The following is an 18,054-nucleotide window of genomic DNA, read 5'->3' as shown; positions in this document are numbered from 1 at the left end:
GGTAAAGTAAGAGGGAAAAGAGAAGTAAGACAAACCTATGTGAACCTGATCTAGAAAAACAGAGAGAGAGAGAGAGAGAGAGAGAGAGAGAGAGAGAGAGAGAGAGGATGATTCCAATTAATACATTAAAACATTAGAAGAGAGCCAGGTGTAGTGGTGCATAATTGTAATCCCAGTGGCTTGGGAGAATGAGGCAGGAGAACTTTGAGTTCAAAGCCAGCCTCAGCAAATTAGCAAAGCCTGTGCAACTTAGAAAAACACTGTCTCAAAATAATAATAATAATAATTAGTATTAGTATTGCTGGGGATGTGAGGATGTGGTTCAGTGGTTAAGCACCCCGAGATTCAAACCCTAACACAAAATTTCTTAAAAAATAGAAGAAACACAATTAAAAGGATTTGGGACATAGTCTTGGCTACTAGGGTAACAACTACCAAATCAACACAGTCTTGGCTATTAGGGTAACAACAACCAAATCAGAATGGAAAGTGATATATACATAATCAAAGTTGAGCTCTTCACAATAAACGTTAGAGCTATTTATAGTAAACTATGCGAAAATGAAGAAAATTCTTGAGTTTTGTTTGGGCTTTCTTCAGAATTCGGGACCTTTGGGAGATGTCCATCATTTTTTGGCTTTGGGTTCCCCTCCCTACCCCTCAAGATGTTGGAACACAGGAGACACTCCCCTGGTTGCCAGGAACTTCCCACCAGTTGCTTGTCATTTGTCATTCAGGCCTGAGGCTGTCTGCTTAGAAGGTGCAGATGGTGCATATTGCTGTTTCTGTGGTACTAGGGAGCTCAGGATGCAGGGCTCCTGGCTGTTGCCGGGAGTAGGGAGGATCGCTGTGAACCTGCTCACCTCCATGGAGTCTTTTCAGAGTGTCTGGTGAATGTCTGCAAGCCCTGGGCCTGTGGTGGTGAATTCTCCATTGGTGGACTGTCGTGCAGAAACAGGTCCTCCGACCAACACAGCTGGCCTTGGGGACCTTCCATGCTACCAGATACAGATTCAGCTGGTTTACTTGGGCTCTAGCTTCCTCTGCCCAAGGTGCTGAACCATGAGCACTGCTCCCTGAGATTGAGGCAGCACCTGTCAGGGTCTAAACAGCCTTGGTTGAGGTCAAGGTCAAGGGTGCATGCTTCAGTCCCCGCCCCCAACTCTAACTGCCCAGGACCAAGGCTGCCTTCCTGGATCTGAGTTCCCTTCCCCCCACTGTGAATCACTGTCTCCACTCCTCTCTGCCCAGGTCTGGGACTCTGTGGGCAGAGCAGGTTAGGTCAGCACTTCCTGAGTGGGGGCTGCTCCTTACAGCTCCTCTTGTTATTGTGGGGAGGGGGCTGCAGGAACAAGTTCCTCATAGTTGAATCACTGATAGTCCAGCTGCAGGGCTCCCTCTGGTTTGATAGTTACTTTCCCAAGGTGGGAGACACAGTTGATTTAAGTTCTCCTGGGGCAGCAGGACAGCTGCAGGCTCCACAAGAAAGAGATGGCTGTCCAGCAGGGCTCTACTTTCTTTCTACTATTATATTGAACTGCTTGATCTCTTTCCATGCCTCCTTCTCCTGGGGCACTTACCTTTGCCTGTTTTCTCCAGTTGCAGTGGGAAGGAGTGGCCAGCTTCTCCTCACTCTCCCCCGTGTCCTCCTCACGCTGGTCCAGGTTTGGGGCCAGGGAACTCTATCTAATTTTCTGCTCCAGAAACCCAACCTCAAGCTCCCCCGGGTCTCAGAATGTCTATTGTTGGGTCTTGGGGACACATTTGTTCTGTCACCCACTGCTTTGGTCAGCTGTACTTCAGGGCTCCTTTCTGTGTTGAGGAGGGATCAGGGTCACCACCTCACTCTGCTCTGCCTTCTTCCCAGGACCCAGAAATTCTCCTAGGAAACAAGATCCTAAAGCACCTGAGGGAACACAGGTATTGACAATAAGAGGCAGGGAGTCTTTGGGAAGGACACAGTCCCTTGAGAGCCATTGGAAAGGACACAGTCCCTCGAGAGAATGGGAGGAGTGTGAGCACCATGCAGGTGACCATGTGGCCAGGAATGATTCTGTATTCCAGTACCCACAGTGCTGAGTCAGGGGGTGGTGAGCAGGCTGTGGGAATTGAGGTGGAGGGGATGCATGTGACTTGAGAATAAGTGGGAAAAAATAGAGAGAAATGAAAAATTGTTTGAAATTTTTACCCTGGGTCTGGAAGAGTGGTCTGAGGTCCACACTTAGTCCTTGGACTGCTGATATTGTCCATGCATTATTTGAATGGAACTGTAACTCAATGTGAAAGTTGTGTTCTGTGGAGAGTGTAACCCACAGTTACTTCATACTGAGTAGTGAAAGATTAAGAGCTTCACTTCTGGGACCTGGAACAAGTACCCTCACTTTCCCTGGCTCCATTCAACTGACATCCGGAAGTTAAGTCAGATAAATTAGCCAAGAAAGAATAAATAAAGGTTCTCCTATTGGGGAAATGAGAGGTAATACTGTAGCTGCTCATACGTAACATAATAACACATGTGGAAAACCTCATGATTCCACAGTAAAACTTTAGAAGTCACAATAGCCACAGTGTGACTTGGGAGGGGTAGGCAGGAAGATGGCAAGTTCATGGCCAAGCTTGCCAATCAAGCAACCTCTTTGGGGTCTTCTTTCCCACCATCTGGGCAGTCAACACAGTGTGCCTCTCTCAGGTACATGGCTGTGCCCTCCTGAGCCTCAAAGGCAGCCTGTGTCTGCAGGTATCACTGGGTCTCATGCTTTCTAATCTAATCCATCCACGTTCTGTCCCATTTCACCAAACTGGAGCTTATGGGATTTACTGAGGTCACTTGACCTGGTGGTGTGGCATCAGCACAATCATCTCTGTTGGACCAGGGACATCCTCTATCATTTTATCTCACACATGTACTGGGGATGTTCTTGATGTATACACATCCAGCCTGACTGCTCGGTGTTTCTGAAGACTGTAGGGGCCATCAGATACCTTTCAGTATGTTTCTTTTCTGTTTTAGTAGAAATTAATTTGCTTCATTCCTTTCAATTAAGAACCCTGGCTGATACAATCAGATTCAAATGTCAGTTTGAATGTAACTAGAAAATATTATGGAAAGCAAGAGCAGTAATTATACTAATGGAGGAGGAGAGAAACATTAAAATATTTAGGAAACAATAAGATCTTATAATTACCTAGATTGGTGGCAATTGGATGAAAGTGCTCATCCTAAGGCCCAAATGTCAAACTAGCCTTCCATTTTATTCACTCATTTTATTCATTCATTCATTCATTCATTCATTCATTCATTCATTCATTCATTTTTTTTCTTTTTTTTCTTTTTTTTGTACCAGAGGATGTACCCATGAGTGCTTAGCCCACTGGGCCATAACACTAGTCCTCTTTCTTTTTTAATTTAGAGACAGGGTATGACATCCGATTTATAGAATACTTAGATTTACCTCTATGTCCACTAAAATGCTATAAATACTCTGTATTTAGTGGCTGATAAATCACCTATTCCTTGAAGTATATTATATTATATAATATATAATAATTATATTGTATATTATATATTAATAATATAATTAATATATATTATTATATATTATATAATTATATATTATATAATAATATATATTATTCTGAGACTTATATTAATAAGTCTAAGAACCTTGCTTCCTCAGGTTCTGAGACTTATTAATAATTCTGATTAATGTTCCCACACAGAAGTTCATCTAGAAATGAACGTTTCCCTTATTTTAGTTATGATTGCTGGACATAGTTCTAGAGTACATATTTCAAGACCATGGGTATTTCTATGAATTGCTGAGAGTTCTGTGCCTCATTTTCTACACAATCTCATCTATTGGTGACATTTTCAGTTGAATTCTATTGGCTTCATTATACCTTGCAATTCCAGGAATTCTTATGGGCTTTTCTGTATTTAATTTCATTATTTATTTATTTAAATGTCTTTCACCTTCTGTATTTTTCTTCATTTGTTCTTTTGATCTTAATTTAGCTCATTGAACATATAAATAATTCCATAGTCTTTATCTGGAATGTCATCCACTTCCATATCTGCAGGCTCCTTTCTTGGGGTGCTATAAATTTTGGGTGGAAACTTGGCTATTTCCTCATGTTTTCAGAGGTCTTGGACTTGTGATCTGTTGAGATGACTCCTGTTCCTTGTGTGTGTGTGAGAGAGAGCCCTTTTGTGTGTAGTTATCTTTCACATATTAAGTCCTGTGTTGTTGGTATCATTTAGCTTCACCACTCAGCCCTGAGTGTTAATAATCTGAGTGTTAATTTCAATCTCCAGTCCTACTCAAGTCGCTGATAAAGGCCAGCAATTTAATTCACTCTTGGAGACCTGCTGCAGAGCCACAGACTTGTCAGAGTTCTCCTCTGGAACTTTTCTGTTCTGAGTGTGTGAACTGATATCTGGGAGTGAAAACTGAGGTCCCCCTATCGGTGTTCCTACTTGGGGCCTGGTTGTTGGTCTGAGACTTTGTCTCCTCCATTCTATATATTAAGGTCTTGCTGGCATCCGAGAGACAAGCTTGTGCAAGCAATGCAATTGGCTGCTACTTGACAGAGCTGTGAGGATAGCTCAGCAGTAGGATCTCTATGCTGAGAATCTGTAGTGTCCCAATCACTTCTCATCCCCTCTTAGGAAAACAGGGAGCATGAAATAATAATGGTGTCAACCAATATAAAGCTTAAAATAAACATCTGGTGCCTGCAATGACGTCTGTATCACTAACGGCCCACGAAGAGGGTCAGCACTGAAACGAGAGCACGTGGCTATTAGAGAGGGAATGAAGAGAAAGAGGAAAAAAGGAACGAGCACTAAGGTAGGGACAAGTAGAAACACAACCAAAACCAACCAACAGACACCCATGGCTCCAAGTCAGAATAGGGCAGATAACAGATGAGGGGAAGAAAAGTGGTAAAAATGAAACCACACACACAAGGGGCACTCCCTGGAGCCCAGGCTCAGAAACCTCCCCAGTCCCTGCACAGGCCACACATACTCCACCACATGCACATTCCCCAGGATCAGGCCTGGAGTGCAGATTCGGGGTCTGGACACTTTCTGTTCTCTTCCCAGATGCCTGCACCAGCTCCCAGCAGCCAAGGGCACCCTCAGGCCTGGGTATCCCCGGCCCGCCCAGAGATGCTCAGCATCTTTCCATCACCAACTTGCTGCCTTTCTTGGGTCTGTTGAGATCCGCCTCCCTCTCTTCCACAGGTTCACAGGTGCCAAGTTCATTGCCAGCACTTCCCTCCCTGGCTGCCTGAAGGGAACTGGGGGGGGGGGGTGAAGCAGACTCTCCCTCCAGCAAAACTGGCTCATCTCTAATGCAGTACTTTTTGTTCCATGTTCAAAACCTGTAAATGTGTCTCTACGGTTATTTTACTGTCCAATGGGAATTCCAGTGAATTTCCTCCCTCACCCTCCCTCACCCTGTTAGGAAGCAATCCTCCTGCTCCTGGGATTCCAGCTCAGGGGCAGCTGGCACCTGACACTTCCTCTACTCCACCTTCCCCCATGTGGAGTAAGTTTCTCCTCCAGCACTTTCACCAAGTTACCAGGGAAATCCATCTTTTCTCATTGTAGAATAACACTGCTTGTTTTTTTCCACATGACACCATGTAATCACTGTGTGTTCATCTGAACTGATAGGAAACCAAGTCCCACCTTTGAGCTTTGTTTCCTGACAATGCCTTCCAGAAGCATCCCGTGTGGAAGGCAGCATTCCCTGAAAGGCAGAAGTCACTCAACCTTTTCAGAGTGTATATGACTGCACCACTGGCAGTCAGAGGCTTGTTTGGTTTCTGGAATGGTGGGCACAGTGAAGGCCACCCTGGGGTGCTCTTGGAAAACACCTGGGAGCTGCCACAGATCTCAGAAGGTATGTGGTTGCCCCCCTGATGGTCTGGGTCTCTGGCACCAATGTGGTGCATCCTCTAAACGATGTCTAGAAGCTGATTATAATCCCAGCTGCCTACATGGCTGCCTGCTTCAGAGAGGACTGCTTTCATTCTCTTCCACTCTCCAAGGAAACCCTGTTACTGGCAGGTGACAGCAGAGGTCACATAGGGAATACACTCCTGGGTGATGATTTCCCACTCTCCTCTGCCAAGCAGCTGAGATCTCACACTTGATGGAGTGGCCACCATCCTGACAATAATTCAATTAGCATAAAAATGCAGACACATGTTCAAAATACTTCGACCTAGAGAGAAAATCATGCTTCTTTATGAAAAGGAGAATTTTAAAAAATCTTGTCTCTCCATTTTTTAGATTGACAAAAAATAGCAAATAAAAATAAATAAATAAAGCCATGGGTTATTTTTTTTAATTCCTGAAATATTACTGTGCAAATTTTAAAATCCAACTGAAATTCTAAAACTTATACAAGATGAATATAAAAATTTAAATTGTTTCCAAAATTGTTTTCACATTCTGCCTTCTTTTTTGTAACTGTAATGCAAATCATTATATTTTGTTTCTTCTAAGAATTTGGTGACTCTTTTGCAGGGAGCTTGGTTGGATATAATGACATGTTGACAGTAATGATTTTGGATTGTGTGAGGTGCCTCCTGGTGTTGATTTGCATTTCTATTTGATTACCTCATTTTCAGTATTTCTTAGCAGAATGAAAAAAATATTAAACAAATTTTTTTCTGTGATAATACATGCTGTATGACTGTAAATATGTTGGATAAGATCAGGGGAACTGGAGCTGAATTATTCATATTACTTAAACAACTCAATAGCAAGAAAATAATCAATGGTTAAATGGTCAAGTGATTTGATAAGGATTCCACTAAAAAAATTTACAAAGAATCAACAGATGTTTGAAGAATGTTTAACATCATCAATCATAAGTGAAATTCAAATTAAAGCCATAGAGATGCCACTTCATACCTATTTATTTGTTCACTTCATACCTATTTATTTGAATGGCTATTATCAAAAAACAAAGCTACATGTTTGTGAGAATTCAGAGAAAAGGAAACACACACTTTGCTAATGGGAATGATAATTGATGCAGTCACTTAGGGAAAAGGTCTAGTGGCTCCTGGAAAACCTAAGGTAGAACTACCATAGGATGCAGCAGTCCTCAGCAGGGTGTGTCCTCAAACCACAGGAGTCAGTGTGTCAAAGAAAGTCTGTGTCTCTAGCATATGGCAGCGTCATTCCCAGTGCCAAGGCACAGAATTAACCCAGGTGCGCGTCAGCAAATGAATGGATTGAGAAAACACGTGTGTTCAGGAGACATCGTACCACTCAGCATTAGAGAGGAGGGACAGTCTCTCACTAGTGACAATGGGTGACCTGGAGGACATTGTGTGAAACAAGCCAGGCTCAGCAGAACAAGCAGCACATGACCTTGACTCTGGAGTCTGAGGAGTGATACTCATTCTTAGAAGCACCGTGGTCAACAGGGCTTCTGGGAAACAGAGGTGGCCCTGGCAGGTATTCAAAGGAAGCAGAATTTCTGTTACACAAGAAGAACAATTTCATGAGGCATGATGACCTCAGCTATAATCATAAATGTCATGTTGAAAACAGCTGAGAAGATAGAGATTAAGTGCTGTCAGGACAAAAAATCTCCAAGTGCACAAGGTACTGCATCTGCTAACTGGTCAAAGCTGACCATTGCAAAATACATGTCTATCAATGGACCATAAGGTACAACAGCAAGAAATAAAGCACACTTGTCATTGAGAAAAATAATATTGATAATAATAAAAATAGAAAAAATATGTTAATTCTTGCATAATTCCATATAATCTGTGTGTTTGAGGATGTCAGCAGGTGAGTAAAACTACATTTTTGTGAGCTAATTTGTACTCTTTTATAAAATTCAAAGTCAACCTAAGAGGTATAGCTCTAAATATCCTGTGTGTACCTGGCATTCTTCCAAGAAATTTGTAATAACAAATTAACTTTATACCCACAGACCATATATACCATATACCCTGATATCATCCAGTTTTATAGGTGAAGAACCAAAGAACCAATTGCTTACACTATAAGTAATATAGCTGAGAGCAATAAAAAATCATGAAGCCAAGAAACAGACATGATCTAGATCCAAAGGGAAAATGTGAAATTCTGAGCTAGATTGCCTCATGGCCTTCTTCAGAAGGAGGCTTCTGGTGCTGGTGATTCTGTGACTCAATGATATTTTTATTTATGTGTTTCCAAAGAAACAAACTCCACTGAGCTCAGCATTTGAAGGACAGTTTATAATTAGGCCACAGCCTGCCTGAGGGAAGGCAGGGAAAACAGGGTCAGTTCCTTAGAGGACAGTGCGGGCAGGGTTGTACTGTGGCCCAAGTCTCTGTGGCAGAGTCCTGTGGGCTTTGAATTTCCTTACTCACTGGCAGAGTATGGTCCCAGAGTAAGGTGATTGATCTGGACACTTCCACCTGCTGAAAAGCTAACTTAAATATACCATATACCTCAACATGAAATGCAGAACTCTACAGCCTCATCAAGAACACAGAAAGTCTAGACTGCTGGGCTTGGCAGTTTTCACATACAAGATCCAAGCTTGCTCCAACAAAGGTGAATGTGATAGAATGAACCTTTATAAAATGAAGGACTTCTGGAGTCATCAGTATTCAAGGACCATGGAGGAAAACATGCCACAGACTGAGGGAAATATTTGTAAAAACACTACATACGTCGGGGCTGGGGTTGTAGTTCAGTGGTAGAACACTTGCTTCACATGTGTAGGCACTGGGTTCGACCCTCAGCACCACATAACAATACATAAATAAAAATAAAGATATTATGTCCATCTATAGCTAAAAAATATTTCTCCCCCGCCAAAAAAAAAAAAAACCACTACATATGCTACATATGTAGCCAGGCACAGTGGTGCATACCCATAACCCCAGCAACTCAGGAGGCTGGGGCAGGAAGTTCACAAGTTCAAAGTCAGTCTCAGCAACTTAGCAAGATCCTGTCTCAAAATAAAAAAAGGGCTGGGGCTATAACTGTTTTCAGCCCTGGAATCAATTTCCAGAACCAAAAGATGATAGATAAACAGATAATGAACTTGTTTTCAAAATATACTAAAACTCCTAAAAGGAAACAATAAAAAGGGGAAAAAATTAAAATGGACAAAAGATCTGAAAAACACTTCAGCTCAGAAGATACATGGATGGTAAATAAGGAGGTGCCAGTCACCATCTTCCTTAGAGAAATGAAATCTAAACCACCGGTGTGACACCACTACACACCTGATAGAAGGAGCCTAAAACATGAGCAGAGCTGGTGTGCCCTTCCCATGCACAGCACAAAGGGTGCTCTGTCCTTGCTAGTGCAAATGCAAAGCAAGAGAACCACTCTGATGGTGCTTTGGCAGTTTCTTGCAGACACACATGTTCTTCCATGTGGTCCACTTTTGACTATTTACCCAACTGATTTCTAAATGTAGAGCCAAACAAAATCTTTATAAGAATGTGGCTTCATTCATTCACCACAAACTGGAAGCAACCAAGACACTGTTTAAGAGGTGGATGGATAAAGTGTGGCTCCCCCACAGCAGAGTATCACCCAGAGGGACAAAGAAACCAGGGTAAGGGTGTTTGCCAAAGCATGTTGCCAGGTGAAAGAAGCTGGTCTCACAAGGGTCCCTCCTTGTGAGGAACAGACTTTAAAAGCAAAGATTTAAACCAGAGACAGTGAAAGGTCAAAGGTTGCCCAGGCAGAAGGAGCTCAGGTGGAGAAGTGAGCCATAGGGTGTAAAGGTCCGTGTGGTGCAGGACAGACAGAGGATAGTCACTGTGGAGACCTGACAATTCTGCCTCCACTGTTGAAGTGAGCTCGGTATCAACAACATCAAGTCCTGGGGGTGGGAGAGGCCAGGAGAGCAGCATTCCACCTCAGGTGTTCCTCTCCAAAGCCACAGAATGGTCCTGATAAACCAGCATGCAAGCCCTGCTGAGGGACAAAGGCCTGCACAGTACTCAGCCAGGGCTGGGGAAGCACCCTGCACCTGTTCCTTATCATATAGCGGTTTCTGACAGCTGCTCTTCATTTAGTGGAAATTCTCTCTCTCCATTATTTGAAACCAGGGTTACTCGTCATCTTGGAATCTAAATTTAATATTTAAAATTGTAAATAATTACTCCTAATTCAGAGTTTCTCTGATGATAAAATAGTATATATATAGGTTTCTATCCCTCACTCCAGGAATTCCAATCCCTGTTAAAAAACCATTTGCAAGCAAGGCTAACATAACCTACAAACCGTAGGTTGTAGATGGAGAAACGTTTGTCTTTGGTCACACACACTAGGCAAAGCCCCATGCCTGGAAGCACTTCACTGTTTGCTAACAGAACATGCCTCTCAAGAAAACCTACAAAATGTGCTGGTTTATCTCATTTTGAATGCATGCCCACAAAAGACAAAAGAACAAGCAACAGTATCAAAAAAGAGATTTCTGCTTGCAAAGAACCTTCAATTTTTGCCCGGTTAGGTGGTGCACACCTATTATCCCAGAACTCAGGAAGCTGAGGCAGGAAGATTGTGAGTTCAAAGTCAGCCTGAGAAATTCAGCAAGGCACTTAGCAACTCAGTGAGACCCTGTCTCTAAATAAAATATAAAAGAGGGCTGAGGACATAGCTCAGTGGTTAGTGCATCCCTGGGTTCAATCATCAGTTTAAAAAAAAAAAAAAAACCTTCAATTTTCCAGCTCAGGCTATATTTTACCTTCTCCCCTTTGTTCAGTGTGCACCCCATGCCCTGGCTCTACCTCTCACTGGGCTCAACTGGTGGCTAATTCTTACACTGCTACAAGAAACAGGAGCAGTCAGGAGCTCCATGAATCACCTTTATGGGCCCAAGAACTGTTCTGCATCTCTATGGCTCACTATCTGCCAGCCTGTCAGGTGTTACAATGGAAATTTCCTGGTTGCCACTGGAATCCTCACCTCAGTCCTAACATTAGACCTTCTCTTTGGCAATGAGAGATTCTCCTTTTATTGAAACACTGCTTCAATTTACAAACACATTGAGCACATCTTTAACTTTAAAGGTTAAACAAAACCTTCCAGTTTCTCGTTTATCTATTTCCTTTCTAAGCCCCAGTGTCAGGTTTTAAAAGCAAAGTTTCTCATTTATGGCTGCAAAACAAATGATGCCAACACTAATGGCTTAAAATAACTGTGATATTTATTATTCACGAGTCTTCAATTTTTTACAGTTGTATTCGTCCCTATTCAGTGTGCAGCCTGTTAAGGAGACTTGCTAGCATGCATGCTCTGAGCGCTGGCTTCAGATGAGAGGACCTCTCCAGGCTGCAGGCTGGAGTGGCAGGTGTGGAGCACCCTCCTCTCCTTGGCCTTTCGTCATTCAGCACTCTGACCTGAGCTCCTTTGCCTCGCAGCTGGACCCCAAGAGAACAAAGTCAGTAGCCGCCAGCCACAAGGAGCTGGTCCAGGCCTGACACCACATGACATCTGCCACGTGCTGCTATGGAAAGCCGCTCACGTGACCACGCTGAACCAAGGGCATGATGGGGGAACATGCTGGCACAGGGCGGGAGGCCTGGCAGAGTCCCCAGATGAGTGACCATGCTGCCTTCCCCGGTCCCTCTGCCTGGATTATAAATGTGCATTCATCTTAGGGCTTAGTCCCAGTCCCTTACTTTGTCTTTCTTTAGTCTTCATTTTAATTCACTTCTCTTACCTATTTCTGCCCAGATAGAAGGGTACAGTCTGATGCCTTTTAGTCACGAGTATATGCTGGGGAGTTCCTGCTTTCCCTCCAGCCTGCCCTTCTTAACAGGGCTCCTGCCATATCTTGCCATCTCTTCTGCTTCCTCAGGCCGCTGTTTATAACTTATCTCAGATATAATCTGTCCTAAGAGAACAGTCTACCTCCCATTCACATCTGCTTCTCCTCCAGCTGTTCCCATCTGGGAAGTGTCCAGAAATGGTCTAATTGTGAGGCTTAAAACACAGGGGTTGCTCCTGCTCTGTTTTCACTCCCTCCACAAGTTCCACTCCAGTCCCTGTGGCCGGACCTCTAAAGCACAGGGAGGCTCCCAGAGCTTCCTGGCATTGATGCCTCAGCACAAGCCATCCTGCTGACTGACATCAGCTTGCTCACCTGCAGCCGGGATGCCCTCCCAGCAGATGGCGCGCCTGGTAACCAGGTGCACATTACTGAACTTCCTCCAAGACACCCTGTGTCGTGCTCCAAGTCCTGCTCTTCCACTCTGCTACAGGTGCTCAGCCCTGCACTCTGCTCCCTCTCGGGTGGCACTGCTGCTTTCCTGTCTGGGGGCATGACAGGCTCACTCCAGCCTGAGGAAATGCAAACTTGGCCCTGGTGCCAGAGTCACCTCCTGGGTCTTCCTGTTCATCACGCAGATTCAGCCAGAATGTGGCTTCAGAACTGTCCCTGGACACTCTGCCTGAGGCCTCCCTCCTCCAGCTGTCTCCAAGGCGGTGTTTTATTCTATTGACAGCATGTAGGCTGCGTGGTCATTTTCTCCTCCGGATCCATTGTCACTGTCCCTCCCAGAGCAGGAGTGTGATTGGATGTTCAGACCCAGCCCTGAAAGATGTTCAGCCAAGTGCCTGGAACAGAAGGGTGACCTTGTAACTGTGGATGGCAGGTGACAACCTCTAACAGACACATGCACCAAGCAAAGGAGCTGTTGTTGCTCCCTTGATGAAAGACAGTGATAGGGTAACAAAACTCTGTTGCATGTTGACAGCATCTTACCAAGGTTTGCAAGGGTGGGCAATTAGGATGAGACCCTCAGTGCACTGTACTCATGGTTCTACATCCCACAGCCCATTCAAGGAAGAGCTGTTTCCCTCCTCCCTTTCCCCTCTAGGCGTGGAAAACACAGATTCCTCCAAACACCTAGCTGTGAGAACAGCACAGCCCTTCTCCATATCTGCATCAGCAGTGGTCAGCAGACCTTCCCTTAAGTCCTGCTTCTGGGTGTCAGCCCTGCTGTACTCCTGCATGACTTGTACACCAGGCAAACTAAATGTCAGGGACAAGCTGGTGATGAATCCTGCTGAAATTCTGACAGACATTGGTGATACTAAATCGTGGTTCAACATCTCCAGCTTTGTAAGGATTAACGTAAGCGGAAGTTCCCAAATTTATCTTTGGTTATAAATTCTTTCCTAAACTTATATTTCCCAGCAGCAGCCTTCTCAGTGCCCCCTTCACCTCCTTCTTTCTGAGGGTGTAGATCAGGGGGTTCAGGAGGGGGGTGACGATGTTGTAGAAGAGGGTGAGGAACTTGCCCTGGTCCTGGGAGGAGCTGTGTCCTGGCTGCATGTACATGTAGATGATGTTCCCGTAGAACAGGGAGACCACGGTGAGGTGGGAGCCACAGGTGTTGAAGATTCTGTGTCTTCCTGAGGACGACTGGGTTCTGAACACAGCCCTGACGATGTGGCCATAGGACACCAAGATGAAGACCAGGGGAGACAGCACGATGCCCACGGCCAGGATGAAGGCGATGCCCTCCACGGCAGCAGTGCTGATGCAGGCCAACCGGATCAGCGCAGGCATCTCACACAGGAAGTGGTCCACCTTGTTGTGCCCACATCGAGGTAGCAACAACGTCATTGGTGACATGATCAAAGAATTGGCCATCCCACAGCCCCATGCCACTGACACCAAGCCCAGGCAGAGTTGTGGATGCATAATAGTCATGTAGTGCAGGGGCTTGCAGACGGCCACGAACCTGTCATAGGCCATGACGGCCAGCAGCAGACATTCTACTCCACCCAGGCCCAGGAACAGGAAGAGCTGGACCACGCAGCCCACATATCTAATGGTCTTGTTTCGGCCACTCAGGTTGTGGAGCAGCTGGGGGATGGAGCTGGTGGTGAAGCTGAGGTCCAGGAAGGACAGGTGGTTGAGGAAGAAGTACATGGGCGTGTGGAGCCGGGGGTCCAGCCGAGACACCAGGATGATGGTGCTGTTGCCCACCAGGGTCAGCAGGTAGGCTACCAGGATGACCACAAAGAGGACTCTCTCCAGGTGGGGGCGGTCAGAGAAACCCAGGAGGATGAAGTGGCCCTGGGTGCTGCCGTTGGTCCTGTCCATCTCTACTACACCTGAGGAAAATGGAATTTGAAACAAAAAAAAGAAAAGAAAAGAAAAAGTAATTCCCAGCTCCTCTGCACCCCTGTCACATACTAAGAACATCTGGAACTTCTGGTGAAAACGTGCCTGTCCATGTGCATCGCTTACTGGGTTAACACCAGAAATCAACAGTGTTTATACATCAAGGGTAAAAAAAAAATGTACTCAAAACAAAATGTAAAACCTAAATATTATTTAAAAAATAAACAGAAAGTTTGTGGGAATTAAAAATAAACATATTCTTTAAGAGAGAATATATTTTTAAACAGTATATTATGAACATTTTGCTAAAAATTGATCAAATTTTTTGAAGGTGAAAACATTTTTAAGATTTACGGAAATAAGTTTTAGGGCAGAAAATTCCCTATTTTTCCTCTAGATCTGAACCCCCTGAATCAGGCTTCCCATGAACAAGCAGAGCTCATCTGTCCTCTTCCTCAGTCCAGGAGGAAAGTGGAGACATGGTACTAGGGTCAGAGTCCCTCCTCTCTCTGTGAATGAGCATCCTGAGTGCACCTGAGGCTGGGTGGACGCCGTGGCAACTTTCGTCATCACCAATCTAGGAGAGGTTGGCTCCTGCCAGACTTCTCAAAGAAAGGAAAAGAAGAAGGAAGGAAGGAAGGAAGGAGGAGAGAAGAAAGGAAGGAGAAAGGGAGGGAGGGAGGAGGAAAGAAGGAGGAGAGAAGGAAAGAAGGGAGAGAGGGTGGAGAGAAGAAAGGAAGGAGACAGGAAGGAAGGGAGGGAGGAGGAAAGAAGGGAGGGAGGAGGGAAGAGGGAGGAAGAAAGGAAGAAAGGGAGGGAGGGAGGGAGGGAGGAAGGAAGGAAGGAAGGAAGGAAGGAGGAGAGAAGGAAGGAAAGGAGGGAGAGAGGAAAAAGGAAGGAGAAAGGGAGGGAGGGAGGAGGAAGGAAGGAGAAAGGAATAAAGAAAGAAAGAGAGAGAGGGATTCAGCTCCACATTTTGGCTTTTCCACATTATGGCCCTTCATCACCAAGACTGATGTGAGTTTTCCTGCCTGTCTGATTCCTCCAGGGTCTGTGATTTCAGTCACCCTGTAAGAGGCTGAGTCTGAGGATTTGGTGTCTAACCCAGGCTTACGACGGGATACTGTTCCATAGGAGTATGTGCCATGTGACTCTCTTCTTGAGTTGCCCTCAATCTCCTTTCAAGACAGTTTTGGAAGAGAGAGATTACGGTCATTTCATCCTATGTCTCTAGTACCTGTGTTCAGCTTGAGAACTTTGCATTTTAACTAATTAATGAAGTGGTTACTGACTTCCCTATGTGACCCAGAGGGAGGAATATTTTAGCCAGAATTTTGGGGTTTGGTGATCACTAAATGTTTATAAGCAGGTCTCAGACAGACATTAAGGAGATAAGCCTGTCCCTTTTCCACCTCCTATTAGAATGAAGAAGTGTGCCCTTGGCAGAGGGGACTGACCCTCTTGTGCCTCTTTTCCTTCCATTGCTGCAGGTTCCTTGATTGTGGAACAAACTTCACTTCCGTTTTCCCACTCTTTGTATCATTTGCTTCCTAAGACTCCATCTACTGTCCAGGTAGGAGGAGGTCAACTTCAGTCCATAAAATGCCACCTTGAAATCTCATAGAACATAAGAAGCTATGACTGCTTCTTAAATTAATGATACCATTTTCAAATATTTGAAATTTAAAGGCTTATATAGACCAAACTTTTAGACCTCATGCTACCAGTACCAAGCAAGACACAGATCTTTTCATTGCACTAAGATCATAACCCCAGTGGGAGGTCACGAGGAGCTGGTACTTCACCCTGGGGAGTTTCCCACTTCCCTGCGTATCCACAGTGCACACCTCAGCTGACTGTGCCTGCCTGTGCATTACCTGGACCACAGCCTGGATTTATGCTGAGTGTCCCCTCTGCTCTTCCCTCCTCCTCTAGTTCCCCCACTTCTTCCATTTCCCTACCATTGTCCGTGACCTTCAGTCCTCTGCTGAATTACTACTCTCCCCCTACAATGTTCAAATGTTTCCCTTTGCTCACCTCCTGATGAATCTCCAGCTGCCTTTGCCTGCTTTCCAAGAACCCTGCCATGTGCATGGGCTTGCTTCCAAACCATTCCCTCATCAATGGCCTATGTATCTTCTGTCCCAACTTATACTCTCCAGGGCTGAGAATTTTCAAAATTCCGTGGCCTGCATGTGGCCATTTGCAGCATGCAAGCCTGCCTGGCCAGTCAGCCCTGGGCACACCCTTCATAATGTCCTTTGGATTCACCCTCCTCTGTGCAGCTCCTAGGACTCAGATTGCTTGCACTGACCCTGCTTTGGCAGCCTTGGTCTCCACCTGTCCCCTGGGCCTCCCATCTTCCTACACACCCTCTGTCCCTACACTTAGGCATTGATTTCCCCTGCTGTACACTGTCTCTCATTCTGCCCTAAGGTTTTATTTTGTAGAGGTTGCTGAGCACAAGAGGATGTCTTGTTATCCCCCCTGCACTGGAATCAGGCACCCACGTAGCAGATGTGCAGTAGGTAATGCCAATAGGTGTGACCAGCACAGAGCAGGTGAGTGGCAGGAGCTCTGCCCATCCCCTCAGGACCTGGCTGTGAGGGCCATTTACTCCTCGCAGGAAACAGCACTGTCCCTCACCCTGCTCTAGAGCACAGTGACTCCATGGGATCCTGGCGCCTGGTGCCCACCACATCAATGCCAATGCTGGCGGTGTGTTCACATCACTCCAACATTCAGTTCTCATACCTCACCCTTGGTCTTCCTCACATCCAGATTTCCTACCACAGCCTGTGTTGGGCTGAGGCTGATGACCGAGTGTTTTCTGTTACCTGTCTGGGTTGGGTTTCTTATTTCCCATCCTATCTCTACACCCAGTTTACTTCAAATTCAGATGAAAGTGTTCTCTGCTGGGTACTGCCCTTCATTAACTTACTGCAGTTCAGTATCTTCTTTACCCTCTGGGCCATTGATATGAATGAATTTTGTCCATTCTCTTTTATATCACTATGCATATCCTTGCCTATTATTTTATTTGAAGAGTAGCTCAAAGTGTATTTTCTATAGCCTGTGTTCTTTGATTAACTAGCAGAAATGAATTCCAGACAGTTGGCTGTGCATGGTTTCCCTGCTGTGGGACTCTGAGTAGGTCTGTGTGTGGCATGCACTCTGCAGGTGTGCATGGGCATCACTCTATTAAATTCTCTAAGAACAGAGGCCATGCCTCTCCTTTGGCATTACCTGCACACTCTGGATGGTTCAAGGAGGTCAGTAGTCAGCATGCTAATGCACAGAAGAAGGAGTGAAGAATCAGCAGAAAGGTTAGGTACATACCCTGCTCACCATTCCTGGTGGCATGTCATGTTGCCAAGGCAGCTGAGGTTGGCTGGTTGTGGAAGGAGGAAGAGGGGTGGTCTGACTCCAGCAAAGCCCTCTGCCCTGTGATTTCCGATGCCCCTTTGTTTTCTTGCTCTTTCTCCAGAAGAGGCCCAGCCTGAGCTGGTGGGAATGACTCTCCTGTGCCACAAAGCAGCAGAGACACCAGGAGAGAAAGAGGTAGGGACCCTGGAACTTCCCCTTGCCTACTGGACTCCAGCGGGCCTCAGTGGCCCTGAGGACAAGGTTTCGTGAAGCTGACATCAGAGGGATCCTCAGAGACAGTGGGAAGAGGACCCAGAGTAACAGGGCTTGGTACTCCAGGGCATTCACATTCCCCATGGGATCCCTGGGCTTAAGGGAGGGACAGAGGAGAAATTACAGGGAATCAGTCACACTTCTGTTTTGTACAACCATGTTTTTCCTCTGGCCTGTGACAGAAAACAAGAAAATCAGAGTTGTATTTTTTTCCCCTTCATATGAAATGTCCTCATCAGCTTCTTTAAATCAAAAATGTGGAGTAATTCATAATTTTCATAATTTT

The 18,054-nt window shown here is 45.3% G+C and overlaps 1 protein-coding gene across 1 annotated transcript; it reads right to left on the bottom strand.

Annotated features, from left to right (window-relative positions):
- Positions 1-13,160: 13,160 nt before the first annotated feature.
- LOC144256752 (olfactory receptor 2W3-like) lies at positions 13,161-14,108 on the bottom strand. Its single transcript, XM_077802244.1, has one exon. It carries the CDS (start codon positions 14,106-14,108, stop codon positions 13,161-13,163), a length of 948 nt encoding a protein of 315 aa, XP_077658370.1.
- Between the last annotated feature and the right edge of the window lie 3,946 nt (positions 14,109-18,054).

The sequence above is a fragment of the Urocitellus parryii genome, chromosome 1 (assembly GCF_045843805.1).
Source record: "Urocitellus parryii isolate mUroPar1 chromosome 1, mUroPar1.hap1, whole genome shotgun sequence".
NCBI lineage: Eukaryota > Metazoa > Chordata > Mammalia > Rodentia > Sciuridae > Urocitellus > Urocitellus parryii.
The sequence above is the reverse complement of the archived record's forward strand: the minus strand, read 5'-3'. Positions and strand labels throughout refer to the sequence as shown.